We start from the raw sequence: 15,535 nt of genomic DNA, 5'->3' as shown, positions 1-15,535 counted from the left end.
CCAAAATTAGCATCACTAGAAAAAGGACATCATGTCTCTCCTGAGATGACACACTGAGACACATCAGTGAGTATGTGGAACTCCTCTGTACTGTTTTTATGACTTTCAGGGTTGAAGGCGTATACCCATCTGTAAGTAGGACTTACTTTTGGCTATGTGCTCAGAGATTACTTCTGGTGGTGCTCAGGGGACCATATGCTGTGCTGGAGATTATACCAGGGTCAACCACATGCAAGACAAGTGCCATTTTAACCCCTGGACTATCTTCTCTGAGCCAATGTTCTTGTGATTTTTTTTTTTGGTCAGTCAAAAATTATTTAAATATGAGACAGAGAAAGGCTTCCAAATCAAAATATATGTCACGGGGAAGGTGGAGGATTTATTAAGAAAAGTTGGAAAGGAAATTTGCACAGATATAGGAAGCCAGCCAGGGGTGTGACTCTGAGGACTAGATCACACGCTCTGCATACAGGAGGCCTGAGTTCAAGCCGGCACCACACAGTATCCTGAGCACCAAGGAGAAAAACTCCGCAATATTCTGGGTGTGCTAAAAATAAAATAAACAAAATAAAAAGCAGGTACAGGAGACTCAGCAATGAATCCCAGAAGACAACAGCTCAACAGAGATTTCTTTGGACCCCATGCAGTTACCAGGAGCACCTCAGATGGAGCAGACATTCTCTCTCTGCCTACTCCAAATGAACCCCAGGTGGCCACAAACTTCCAGAAGAAAAACCCAGGTACCCGGGACTAGGGACTCAAGACTCCCGGCCACGTGGCGGCAGGGATGGGCTGCCCCTTCCCATCCCTTTCCCCGCCCCTTTGGGGATCCTGGCTGCCTCGTCCACGAACTGCCTCCGGATACCGCTTAAAAGCATAGCCGGCCTTGATCCAGAGACTTACAAATGAATCTTGGAATGGATTGGCTCGCTACAGAGATGTCTTCGCACTTCAATCATTTACAATTTTAGAACTGCAGGAGCGTGCAGCCACAAAAACAACTGTGCAACCTCTTATGATATTCATAATAAGCAATAGAAAATAAACTATCTACTATCTGCCTATGGCAGGCAGTCTAGAATGGTGGTGGGAAAATTCAAAATAATGGTGGTGGTAAGTGTAATGGTGGTGGAACTGGTTTTGAAATATTGAATGTAATCAACTAATGTGAACAACATTTTGAAAATAACCTTTAAAAATTAAAAAAAAGAGAAGTTAACAACATAAACAAAACCAAAATCATATGTGAAACACAATAGTGAAATAACAATTTAAATTTAACTGCAATTAATTTGTTTTCATTGACTAACCTGAGTTGTGAACCAAAACAGATGAATGGACTAAATTAAATAAAAATTTCCCCTTGAAAATAAAAAATAAATTTAAAAAAAACAGAAAATAAAAAAAAAGCAAACAGGGCTTATCCCAGAAATGCAAAGAGAGCTGACCAATTTAAAGCCCATCAATGCAATTAATCATATTTTTTAAAACTAATTTTCAATACTGAATAGACCTTTGAAAAATTTAATACCCTTTAATAAACTTTTAATCTTAGCAAACTAAGAATTTTATAATGCAGCTAAAAATGTCCTCATCTTGACAAAGCATATGTTGTAAACACTGACATCCTTTATGCGCCAGACTCATTTGACGGTGAGGTTAGATCATTAAAGAAAGGCAACAATATCTAAAGTCACATTGCACACAACCTACTGGTTATACTAGCTAAGTAAGTAAATAATGGTAATATTCGTAGTAAAATGGTAAGCTACCATGACAGGGAACAGAGAGATAGTAGAGTGGGGAAGATACTAGCCTCACATTCCACTGATCCGTGTTTAATCCCCAGAACCGCATATGGTTTCCTGAGTACCATCAGGACTGATCCCTCATCACAACGAACTGTGCCCCGCCTCTCACACACACACACACACACACACACACACACACACAAAGATGCTATGATAAGAGAATAAGATGGCATCATAAACAAAATAGGCGATTAATACCCATGAATAGCCGAGATCAGTACCAGGAGGATTACTCCATGGCTTAGAAGCCAGCCGGGCATTCTAGGGGAAAGGGCAGCTCAGATAGAGAATAAAGGGTATTTGGAGGATCCTCTCAGGATGGGAGATGCATGCTGAAAGTAGACTATGGACCGAACATGATTGCCACTCAATGCCTCTTTTGCAGATCACAACAACCAAAAGGAGAGAGAGAACAAAAGGGAATGTCCTGCCACAGAGGTGGGGTGGGATGGGGGGGATGGGTGTGGGAGGGATACAGGGATACATAGTGGTGGAAAATGGGCACTGGTGGAGGGATGGGTATTTGATCACTGTATAATCGAAATCCAAGCACAAAAATTTGTAAGTCTACAACTGTACCTCATGGTGTTTCACTAATAAAAATTTTTTTAAAAAAAAGGTGGCATCATAATGAAATACAAGAATGGAATCAGTCCTAACTTAGCTGGAGAGAATTAACTCAATACAGGATAAATACCTTTTGGGAAAGGACAGAGTTTGCATTGTCCAACATCTGAAACAATGTCAGGTGTATGGAACATCTTCAGTAATTGATTTTTCCTTTGTTTTTCTGATTGTTTTTGTGGTACAGGGAATCAAATCCAAAGCTTTATACCTGTACAGCAACGTTCCACCACTAAGCTACATTCCTGACCCAGTAAATATGTTCTAAATGAGTGGTTAAACAAACGTGAAAATATGCCAAGATTCTTTTAGAATGCAGCTGCAAACTTACAATAAATTAAATCATGATAAATTCAATGTCTTCTAAAGAATTTTTTGATATAACAAGAGACTGACACCCAAGGACAGTAGACACAAGGGCCAGGAAGATTTCCCCATAGCTGGAAGCCTGCCTCATGAGCAAAAGGGAGAAGGCAGCTGAAATAGAGAAGGGATCACTAAGAAAATGATGGTTGGAGGGATTGGTTGGGATGGGAGATGTGTGCTGAAAGTAGATAAAGGACCAAACAAGATACTCTCTCAGTGTCTGTATTGCAAACCATAATGCCCAAAAGTAGAGAGAGTAAGGGGGAAATTATCTGACATGGAGGCAGTGGGAGGGTGGGAAAGGGAGGGTATACTGAGGACATTGGTGGTGGGGAATGTGTACTGGTGGAGGGATGAGTGTTTGATCATTGTGTGACTGTAACTCAAACACGAAAGCTTGTAACTATATCTCATGGTGATTCAATCAAATTAAGAATTTTTAAAAAATTTGTTTGAATACAACTACAAACACATGGACACAGGCTCACACACAATTACACAAAGCAATACTAAATACTCACGGGTACAAGGGATTTGTGTTGGCCAACTGGAGAGTGTGTGTTTTCACAGGTTCCACGGCTATTAACATATCCTGTTCTACTGCCATTGGAAGAACAGAATATCCACAGTAATCTATATGTTCCCCTAAAAAATTTTAAAAAAGAAATTTAATCATTGCTAGCATATGAAACCAGAGAACCTCAAGTGATAGATAAAAGTGATGGGAAACACTAGACTATGAGCCAGATGTTTTCTGTTTAGTTTTGTTTCATTTAGCTTTGTTTTGTTTTGGAGTCTATACTCAGAGGCCACTCTTAGTGCTCAGGCACATCACCTGCTGGTGCTCAGGGACCATCGATGGTGCCAGGATTTGAACCAGTGTCAAGGCTGCAGCTGCATACTAGGCAAGTGCCTTAACCGTTGTATTATCTCTGCAGCCCCACAACCCAGGTTTTAACAGAAATAAAAATACTTATGGGAAGAATGTGATTTGATTTTCTTTCCCTCACCCCACCCCAGACATCTGATCCAAGAACTTCTACTAACAAGTACATCAGTTTTTAGTTTCTGTTCACTTTTAATTTCTTTAAATTTTCACAAGTTTTCTCCCTTTCTGGGCGGGCAGGGGGGCTCATGCTCAGGGATTACTCCTGGCCCTCCACTCACAGATTATTTCTGCTGGTTCTCAGGGGACTACAGGGGATGCTGGCTTGGCCGCGTAAAAGGCAAACATCCTACTATCACTCCAGCCTCATTTCCCCCCACTTTCTATCTCATAATGATCATGTTGAAATACCTATGGTTATGACCACTTAAATGAAATACCAAATGTTATCTTTTTATCTCTTTTGCTCTTTTGTATTTTTCTGTAATAACTTTTTTTTTTTTTTGCTTTTTGGGTCACACCCAGCAATGCACAGGGGTTACTCCTGGCTCTGTACTCAGGAATTACTCCTGGCGGTGCTCAGGGGACCATATGGGATGCTGGGAATCGAACCCAGGTCGGCCACGTGCAAGGCAAACGCCCTACCTGCTGTGTTATTGCTCCAGCCCCTGTAATAACTTTTTGAATACAAATACTTTAGCACAATCTCTTTCATCTCAATGGTATGTGTTTCTTACTAGCCAATAAGCTCAATAAAGGTGAAGATTTTGCTTAATTTATCTGTCACTTAACCAAATGTCTAACAAATTAAGTGAGCACTGATACGTTATGTTAAATTTATTTGACAGAGGTAGGCAAAGTAAAATTAGAATTCAATCTGTACTGTTATATATAAAATAAGCAAAAATAAAATGCAAACTATTCTTTTTATTCTAAATCCCCTATTCATCACCAGAAGCATTTTCCCCTGTTATTCCACAGTGTTTCCTCCAAATTTAAGCTCAAGGTTGTTGTTTATAAGATTTAAATACAAGAAAAACAAAATTCAAGAAATTTGAGCAAAGCAAGTTCATTTATATTTCCCCCAGGTTTTCATCTTTGATTTTTTTCTGTGGCAACACTGATCAACCAAGAAACATAAAATGAATAGAGAGTAATTCAAGTACATAATTATACTTTTAAATCACCATATCTTATTAAAAGTAGCCAGTCTTCCTTCTACATTGATATGTTTCTTAAAATGTGGTGTTTCTGGAGAAACAGACAGGGGTTTGTTTTATTTATTTATGTCCAAAAAAACAAATTAATTTAATTTCATATATTAATAGCAGGCTGGAGCGATAGCACAGCGGTAGGACGTTTGCCTTGTACACAGCTGACTCGGGTTTGATTCCTCCATCCCTCTTGGAGAGCCTGGCAAGCTACCAAGAGTATCCATGGTAGAGCCTGGCAAGCTCCCTGTGGCGTATTCAATATGCCAAAAATAGTAACAACAAGTCTCACAATGGAGATGTTACAGGTGCCTGCTTGAGCAAATTGATGAACAACGGGAGGACAGTGCTACAGTGCTACAGTATTAATAGCAATAGAGATCATGCCTCACATGTGTTCCATACCCAGGACTGCAAAATAAGTAAACAAAAATGAAAATTAAAGGCTGGAATGTGGCTCAGTGGTAGAAGAGCCAACTGCATCTGTGGAAGCTGGGTGCTATCACCTCAACTAAATAAATAAAAAGTTTAAATAAAATACAAATAAACAAAAAACAATTTTTTTTTTTTTTTGCTTTTTGGGTCACACCTGGTGATGCACAGGGATTACTCCTGGTTCTGCACTCAAGAGTTACTCCTGGCGGTACTCAGGGGACCATAGGGGATCCTGGGAATTGAACCGTGGTCAGCCACATGCAAGGCAAACGCCCTACCCACTGTGCTATCTCTCCAGCCCAACAATTTTTTTAATGAGATAACAAAACGAGTTTTCTTTGTTATGGATTGACAATGAGAGACAGAGAAGCAATTTTCAAAGTTGTCTTTCTCCCCAATTTTCTTTTTTTTTTCTTTTTGAGCCATACCCAGCAATGCACAAGGGTTACTCCTGGCTCATGAATTCAGGAATTACTCCCAGCGGTGCTCGGGGGACCATATGGGATGCTGGGAATTGAACCCAGATCGGCTGCATGCAAGGCAAATGCCCTACCCGCTGTATTATCACTCCAGCTCCCCCAGCTTTCTTTAAGCAGACCACACTAAAAAACAGAAGTTCACAAATAGAAAATCCACAGTAATAACTTGGGCTGGAGCAATAGTACAGTGGTAGGGCATTTGCCTTTCGCACAGCCAGCCTGGCCGAGCCAGGATCGATTTCTCCGCCCCTCTCGGAGAGCCCGGCAAGCTACTGAGAGTATCTTGCCCGCACAGCAAAACCTGGCAAGCTACCCGTGACATATACAATATGCCAAACACAGTAACAACAAGTCTCAGAATAGAGATGTTACTGGGCCTGCTCGAGCAAATCGATGAACAAAGGGAGGACAGTGACAGTGACAATAATAACTTCAGGCTGTAGATATAACTCAACAGTAGAGCACGTGTCTTGCATGTGTGAGGTCCTGGTTTCAATTCCCAGCATCACAAACAAGTTAGAAAATTAACTGTCACTGTCAGTGTCCTCCTGTTGTTCATCAATTTGCTCGAGCAGGTCCAGTAACATTGTGAAACTTGTTACTGTGTTTGGCATATCGAATATGTCACAGGTAGCTTGCCAGGCTTTGCCGTGTGGGCAAGATACTCTCGGTAGCTTGCCGGGCTCTCTCATAGGGGCAGACTAATTGAACTTGGGTCAGCCGGGTTGGCCCTTTTGGCCACGTGCAAGACAAACGCCTTACCTGCTGTGCTGTCGCTCCAGTTCATTCAAAAACTGAGAACTCAAGCAGTGTCAGATTCTAGTTGAAAGTCTACAGCATGTATGTAGGCAGTCATGTGAGAATAAATGATTCCTCCCAGAGGCAAAGGTGATAGAAGCACCCCCAGGAAGGGGAATGGAGGAAGCAGGAACTGCTGGCAAGTAAAGATAATTCGATTTTTTTTTTTTTTTGCTTTTTGGGTCACACCCAGCGATGCACAGGGGTTACTCCTGGCTCTGCACTCAGAAATGACTCCTGGAGGTGCTCAGGGGACCATATGAGATGTTGGGAATCAACCTGGGTCGCCCACATGGAAGACAAACGCCCGACTTGCTGTACTATTGCTCCAGCCCCAGATAATTAGATCTGAATACTTTAACAGAAAATATAATGATGCTTTTAAGAGAAGCTACAATTAATTCAATCCCCAGCATCAAGTTTACTTTATTGGAAACATAGCCCTATTCTTTTTGAAAATGAAAAAAGAGGCAGGAGAAACGAAACAGGGGTTAAGATGTAGTCAGGCCAGGTTCATTCCCTGGTATCACATATTCCCCAGCACTGCAGAGAGGTAACTATAACCCCAAGGAACACCAAGCACAGAGACAGAAGTAGCCCCTGAGCATCACTGCTATTACGAAAAAAAACAAAAAACAAAATGAATACACACAATATCAGAAAATAGTCCATCAACTATTAAAGTGTGAATTGCCTCCAAGGACAGCCCCTAATCTGGAATGCTTAGCCTCAGTGGTTGGCGCAGCCTGACCCTCCTCATGTAATGGGGTGCTGAGCTGTTCTTCAGCAGTGGGGCAAACCCCCACTTCCACTGTGCTGCTGCCAGACCTGTTTACCATCTAGTCTTGCAGAACTCAGGCTGCATTCTCTCCGTCTCCACCTCACTTTCATCTCCTGCTCTCAGGCTCCTTGTCCCAGGTCTCCATCCCTACTACCACCCGAATCACATGCACATAGAGAACTTCCCAGGGGCTGGAGAGACAGTACAGTGGGTAGGGCATTTGCCTTACACGCAGTCAACCTGGACTCAATCTTCAGCAACCCATATGGTCCCCCAAGCACCGTCAGGAGTAATTCCTGAGTGCAGAGCCAGGAGGGGGGAAAAAAAACAACAGAAGAAAAAAGAAAACTTCCCAGACACAACCATCTGCTCCCATGGCCTTGACAAATCCAATAATAACCAATAATAACAATCTTATCTCTTCACTACCTATGAAAGCTTAGTTTCAAATATCATGTACTACTTTCTTTTTCCTGACACTTCGTGATTTGCAATACAGTTCATGGTAGGGTTTCATGCATACAACGTTTTAACACCAGCTCAGTATTGTATTCATGACTAAAACTCCCATTTTCTCCTTTGCCTTACTTAGTTTACCCCACTTCCCTGTTTTTCAGACTCACTTCTTTGTCCTCTGCCCTTCTTTCTTTCTTTACACAGCCTAAGTGCCACGTTCATTATTACACAGGACTTTTCTGCCAGTACAATGAACTTCCTTATACTGTTGTCCTTCTCTCGTAACCTCCATGCAAAACCAAACCCCACTTAGAAATTAATTTTACCTCAACAAATTAACAAAAAAAAAATTTAATCTAGGCCAGACATTGGCAGCCTACTCCAGCTGAGGGGACTGGAAGAAGTTTCCAGATGGTATGACTTTACAGATTGTTCTCTTCTTCCTGCGGTCTCTAGCCCTAACCAAATCTCCAAGCTACCAAGCAAGCCTTTTGTTTATCCCTCTTGCACCCTTTCACTGGCCATTCATCATTTTCTGACTTCTTCAACCTTGACAACTCCAACTCCCCAAGAACTCCCTCCCTTTTGGTACCTTCTGAACCAAAACTAAACATTTCCCTACACAAGCCTGCACCGTTTTTTCCTTGGCTGCTGCTAGAGTCAAAGACGGGATCTGTAACTTAGTGTGCAATCCCTGGCAAGAACCATGACCAAATGTTTGAGCACTACAGATCAGTGCGTTGGACCCCCAGTCATCACTCAACACGGCCCCACAGAAAAGTGCCAGCCCCTCCTGACTCCTACAAAATCTGAATCTAGTAGTTCCTTCCTCCTCAGCTCTGTGCTTCTTTTTCTTCAATGGCTTCACTCCTACTCCCTCCCATAATTTTTTAATTTTGGGCCTCACTTGATTGTACTGGGGTAGGAATGGGGTATCTCCTTCAAGCACAGTGCTCAAGACACTTCTGACAGTGCCCAGAGGACCAGGTGGTTACCAGGGAAAAAACCAAGGGCTCCTGCTTACAAAGCACATACTCCAGACCTTTGAGCCATCTCTCTCCCTCAATTAACCCTGGTCAAACAGCTGCTTTATTTTTCAAATCCTCCATTATTTGGTTCAAAATAAAATTACAGTGTTTATAGTAACTGAAGCTGGTTGTTGGGCTTATGGAAGTTCATTCATTATATTACTCCAAAACGTTTCAAATATTTTAATATTTTCCAATCACTTGAATGACTTGACTTCCCGTTAATCATCAATTTGCTCAAGTGGGCACCAGTAACGTCTCCATTTGTCCCTGTTGTGTGCTAGTGTAGCCCAATGGCATCTGTTCGTTCTAGGAACATGAAGAGCCTCAAATCGATCGTTCAGGGTCTTGACAAAGAAATCTGACCATCTGGTAGGTGGGCGGCAACGCGGTCTTTTGATGTTCCATGGAATCCAGTCAGTAACAGCTCTAGTCTAGTGGTCATCTCCAAATCTCATTACATGTCCAGCCCATTTGAATTTTGACACCTTGGCAAACGAGACAGTGTCCCTGATTCTTGACCATCCATGGAGGTTGGAACTCCGGATTCTTTCTCTCATTTGAGTGAAACATGATACTCCAAGCACAGCTCTTTCAATTCCTCTTTGGGAGAACTGAATAGCATTCTCATCCTGTTTTCATAGGGCCCAGGTCTCTAAGGCATATGTTAATGCAGGAAGAACAGTGGAATTGAACAGATGTGCCTGGAGCCAGAGGTTCTTTGTCCTCTTAGCTATTTCTTCGATGCTCTTGAAGGAGTTCCAAACCCCTCTCTTCCTCCTGTGTATCTCAGGTGCCAGGTGATTCGTCATGTTGACTTCTTGACCTAGGTACATATAACTGTTGCATTCGGAGATGTTTGTCCCGATGAGAGTGAATGGAACATCAGGAAGGAGACCATTTGTCATAAACATTGTCTTCATGAGATTGAGCTGTAGTCCGACCTTTCCACACTCACGGTCGACGTCGGCCAGGATTTGTGCCGCTTAGCTAATGTTTGGTGTTATTAGAACAATGCCATCAGCAAAGCAGAGGTAGTGTAGTTGCCGACCGTCTATCGTCACTCCCATTCCTTCCCATTCCAGTCATCCCATGACGTTCTCGAGGGTGGCACTGAAGAGTTTCACTGAAATGGTATCACCTTGCTGAACCCCTCTCTTGACATGGATTATCACTTCTTTGTAGAATGGGGAGATCCTGGCAGTAAATCTGTAATACAGCTCATGGAGAATCCTGATGTATTGAGTTTGAATGCTCTGATTGGCTAGGGCTTCAATTTCTGCTTCTGTCTCAACAGAACCAAAGGCCTTCTTTAAATCAATGAAAGTTAGACAGAGTGGCATCTTGAACTCCCGAGAAACCTCAATGAGCTTGGTTATCATGTGGATATGGTCAATCGTGCTGAATCCTTTTCAAAAACTGGCTTGCTCGCATGGTTGTCCTTCATGTAGTGTTCTGCCAATCCTATTGAGGATGACTTGAGTGAACAGCTTGTAGATGACAGACAATAGGCAGATCAGGTGATAGTTGCCAATGTCATGGATGTCTCCTTTCTTGTACAGTAGTACAGTCCTGCTGGTTTTCCACTGGGACGGAGCCTTCAGACAGGTAGCGTGTGAAGAGCCAAGCCAGCATATTGATGAGTACTGATGGCAGGTTCTTCAGGTGTTCAGGTCTTGTCTGGGCCAGGTGCTGTTCATTTCTTTACCAACAAAATGGTGTGTCAGATTTCGGAAAGGAGAACATTGGGAAAGACATATCCATCCTGCGGAATTTGGTATGTGGGCAGGTAGACATGGCTCTCAAAGAGATCTGAGTAGAAGTCATGGATAATCTTCTCCATTGCTCTTCTGGAAGATGTGATAGATCCATCAGGACGTTGGAGGGCAATCATCTTGATCCTGTAGTTGGTGAAGGACAGGTGGGCTTTACGAATGCTTTTCCCGGCTTCTGCCGCATCTACCAGCACTGCTGCTCTTCTCTCTTTGAGGTCTTTCTCGATCGCCTCTCTGCACTGCTTTGTGAGCTCGGACATTCCCTTGCAATTGCCTGAGGCATGTGCCACACTACGTTGGCGAATAAGTTCAAGAGTTTTTGAAGACAGGCTTTGTTTGTGGCTATCTCTCTCTTGACATTCCATATAAGGTGTGGTCTTCTTTACAGAATTTCTCCAGCTCCATGTAGAACTCCTGAATTTCTCCTTCATCATAATTGAATGTTGGTGGGTAGACAACACAATCATGGAGGTGCTGAACCAGTCGATCGTATTCCTCGTCAATGTTGTCAACAACAGCATCTTCCCAGGTTGCAGCAATAGTACCAAAGAGCTCCCAGCTGGTGGTCGTTCTGGGAGTTCTCTTCTTAAGAGAACTTTCTCCCCACTCTGTGAAGTAGAATTTTGCATGAAGGAGACGGTGGTCCGATCCCGTTTGGAATTTTGGGACAACAGCGACATTGGTCAGGAAAAACCATCGATTGAATATGATGTGGTCAATTTCGTTGTGGAACCATCCACTGGGAGACTCCCATGTCCAACGTTTAGATTCAGCCTTCTGGAACTGTGAGTTACCATGGATGGTCTTGGTTGACATGATGAACTCAGATAGTCTCTCACCCTGTTTGTTCTATTCTAGGCCATGGGTCTCAATATGGAGTTCTTCGGCTGATCTTCTCGGTCCTATCTTGGCATTAAAATCACCAACAACGATCTTGTAGAAGGTTTGGTCTTCTTTGTAGAACTTCTCCAGCTCCATGTAGATCTTCTCAATGTCTCCTTCATCATAATTGGATGTTGGTGCGTAGACAACGAAGATAGAAACTGCCAGCAGTGAGCCACATCTATTCAAGTGTAATCGTCCGATTCAGGTTGTTAGGCATTCAAATGAATCAATGCTCATGGCCAAGTTCATGTTGACAAGGACACCGATGCCTCCGACGCCTCTTTTATGGCATGTTCCAAGGAACAGTTCTTCCAGTGTCGAAAACGGCATGATGTGATTGATGTCTTCTTGTCTCGGTCAGACCAATGAAGTTGTACTTAATCTTTCGCACTTGTACCATCAGATCCTCGGATTCATCTGATGCCAGCATACGTGCATTGAAAGTACAGACAATCATTTTTGTCTTTCTTTGTTTTGGCAGCCTAGTTCGGCTTTGAGATTTTATCAGCCTCTCCTTCCTCATCCTTCTCAATGCTGCCATATTGGTGACGCCTTCAGGGTCAGGGGAATGAGACCCATTGTAATTACTGGTTTGGGCATATCGAATACACAACGGATAGCTTGCCAGGCTCTGCCGTGCGGGCGGAATACTCTCGGTAGATTACCAGGCTCTCCGAGAGGAATAGAGGCTTTGGGGGTGGCCTCTAATCACCCTATATTTTCCATTGAAATATGAAAGATTTTCCATTAAACCTGCCTTTAACTCAAATGTTATTTAGTTCCCTATTCTCTTTTGTCTTCTTTGCACGTGTAGTGGCCATACTGGGGAAAAATCTAGCTTGTAATGTTCAGGAGCTAACTGGCCAAACAGGCAATACCATGGGGAGCTGGGGGTATGCAGTACTGGGAATCAAACAGAGTATCCCACACATAAGGTATGTGCTCTGCCTCTTGAGTTGCATCCCCACCCCAAGCCATCCCTTTAAAGGCAACAAGTCAATAATAGGGATATCCAGTGTTCTAATCCAATAAGTAAATCTAAAACATTGTAAGTACTCACTAGTCTCTAAAAAGTTAAGCCACAGCACAGAAAAAAGATTTTCATCTCTCTTGAAACAATATTAACACTGTCTAATAAATTTACCAATTAAAAAAATAACCACACATGGCTGGAGTGATAGCACAGCAGGTAGGGCATTTGCCTTGCATGCGGCCGACCCGGGTTCAATTCCCAGCATCCCATATGGTCTCCCAGCACCACCAGGAGTAATTCCTGAGTGCAGAGCCAGGAGTAACCCCTGTGCATCACTGGGTGTGACCCAATTTAAAAAAATATTTAAAAAAATAATCACACAAGGTCAGGGAGAGAGCTCAAAGGGTTAGGATGCATGTCTTCATGTTTGAGACCCTTAGTTTGACTCCCAACACCACCGTGCCTCCCCGCAGTGCCACTAGGAGGGCCCCTCATAGCCCCACATGCATTGTGGTCCCAAGAAGTATTGCCTCTCAGCGGCTCAAGGGTTGAACCATGTAGTAGTTAAGACTGAGAATAAATAGAAGTGGGTCCCACACTTGCTGAATGTAGCTTGAAAGGGTCCTAAATAAATAAGTGAACAAACTTTAACATGTATAGATTAATCAGTAATAGTTCATTGGAAAGATGAAAGTGTATTTGTGTTCCTTATGCAAAACTTGCTTTAGTAAATATATAGGAAATGCTCTATTTTTGCAGTTTTCCAAGGAAAACAGCTTAACACTATTTTTAATCTTGGGCCAGGGATGTGGCTTAGCAATAAGCACTTACCTTGCATACGTGAGGCCCTTGGTTTCATCCCCAGCATCGCACACACGAAACACACACACTAAATCTCATCAAAAGGAAAAAATTAAGAAGAGGAACTTTTGAAATACCTATTATGTTGACTCTTCCTGGTGCTCGAACATAAAACTTGGGGATGGATCCAAACTTAGAATTAAACATCTCCTTTAGCTTCAGCAACCTAAAAACAGTATTTAAAATATCCATATAATGAAATGGATAATGAAAACTCTCACACACACTCACACACACACACACACACACACACACACATTTCATCACCTCAGAGTACTTATCTTGCATGCAGAAGCCCAAGTTCAATTACAGGTACTGCGTAGGCCCCCAAGGATCAGCAAGTTTATCCCTTGTGGTACTCACCACTGGATCCAAGTACCACTTCAGCACTGAATACAATCACTAAACCTTCAGATCTACACAACTAGCTGAATATTGCCAAGAGTGGCCCAGGACTCCTTAAAACTTTTTGGAAGATATCCCACACCCCAACTGCTGGTCCAAAAAAGAAAAAAAAGAACCCACTGACAGTCCTTCTTAAACGTCCTAGGATGAAATAATATGGTGATCTCCCACATGACTTAAGGGTGTAAATTATGTACCTCACAGAAAAAAAAAATGTTTTCCTTCAATTACAAACAATGTAATTTTTTTTATAATTTTTCTGTGATAGCTATAAAAGATTCCCTTTTAGGACCAGAGAAATAGTAGAGGGGTTAAAGCACTTGTTTCTGGTACCTCATATGGTCCCCAAGCACTGCCAGGAATGATGCCTGAGCACAGAGCCAGGACTAAGTCCTGAGCCAGTATGGCCCCAAAACCAGAAAAAAATTTTTTCTTTAAACTGAAAGTAGAGCATAGGATATTGTATCAGATTCCTAGGATCATTGTAACAAAGTACCATAAAGTGAGTGGCTTATAACACAAATATACTCTCTGGGGGCTAAAAAATACAAAGTCAGAGTATCAGCTGGACCATGCAATTGCAAAACCAGCAGAGAAGAATTATTTGAGGCAGGTAAGAAATAACAGGCAGGAGGGAAGTTCTCTGCCTTCCTCTATTTAATGGACATCTCCCCTTCCTTTCCAGTACTTATCATTGAGGATCCCAAAGACTTAAATATGCACAAACAAGACTAAAATAATTCTTCACTTGGATTAGTTACCCCAATCCATACATTTACTTTACCTGCCTAGCTGTCCAAATCCTATTTCTCTCTGTAGGTCACAATTTACCTTTCATTGTTAAATAGGTATATAAGCTTCCAGAGTCTACAACAATAAATCACCTGAGTAAATCAGAAAATCTAATTGACTTTATTAAATGATTCATGAGGAATTGATAGCGATAGTATCATAGCAATAGTACAGTGTATAGGGCATCTGCCTTGCCTGTGGCTGACATGAGACTGATCCCCAGCATCCCGTATGTCCCACAAGCACTGCCAAGAGTAATTCCTGGGTGCAGAGCCGGAAGTAACCCCTGAGCATTGCCGGGTATGACCCAAAAACCAAAATAAATAAATAAATACATAAATTATTCATGAAGCAGTATTCTATACTGAAAAAAATTTTAATTCAATCACCATGAGATAGAGCATTACAAAACTGTTTATGATTGGATTTCAGTCATACAATGTTCTAACACTCATCCCTCCACAAGTGTAATTTCCCAGCACCAATGTCTCAAGTTTCCCTCCCACCCACCCCCAATTCATCCCCCCCCCCACAACCAAGCCTGCCTCTATGGCAAGCACCTCTCCTCTCTTTCTCATATTAGGCACTATGGTTTGCAATACAGATGCTTAAAGGTTATCATGTATACCCCTTTACCCACTTTCAACACTCAGTTCTTGTCCAGAGTGATCATTTCCAACTATTATTGTCATATTGGACCCTCCTCCATCTTAACTACCCTCCACCCCACACATACTCATGGTAATTTCAAACCATTGACCAGTCCTGGCCCCCATTTTCCCTGGCCATAGATACTTGAAACTTTAAAAAATTTTTTTCTTTTGGAGGCCAGAGCATTAGTATAATGAATAGGGCACGTATCTTGCACAGGGGACACCCAGGTTTCCCCAGTACCTCGTATGTCCCCAGAACTCACTGGGAGTAATCTGAGTACAGAGCCAGGAGTAAGCCCTGAGCACTGTCAGATGT

At 42.3% G+C, this 15,535-nt stretch overlaps 1 protein-coding gene across 1 annotated transcript in view; it reads right to left on the bottom strand.

The window, feature by feature from the left end:
* The window catches only part of GALK2 (galactokinase 2), a 145,269-nt gene that overhangs the window by 126,958 nt on the left and 2,776 nt on the right, over positions 1 to 15,535 (bottom strand). The window contains exons 2-3 of the mRNA XM_056135382.1: positions 13,447 to 13,535; positions 3,323 to 3,446 (exon numbers count right to left, since the gene is read on the bottom strand). Coding sequence (XP_055991357.1) covers positions 3,323 to 3,446; positions 13,447 to 13,535 — 213 coding nt within the window. The remainder of the gene's footprint in view (positions 1 to 3,322; positions 3,447 to 13,446; positions 13,536 to 15,535) is intronic.

Source organism: Sorex fumeus, unplaced genomic scaffold (assembly GCF_029834395.1).
Source record: "Sorex fumeus unplaced genomic scaffold, SorFum_2.1 ptg000111l, whole genome shotgun sequence".
Classification (NCBI taxonomy): domain Eukaryota; kingdom Metazoa; phylum Chordata; class Mammalia; order Eulipotyphla; family Soricidae; genus Sorex; species Sorex fumeus.
Note: the sequence above shows the minus strand (reverse complement) of the source record. Positions and strands in the feature narration are given on the sequence as shown.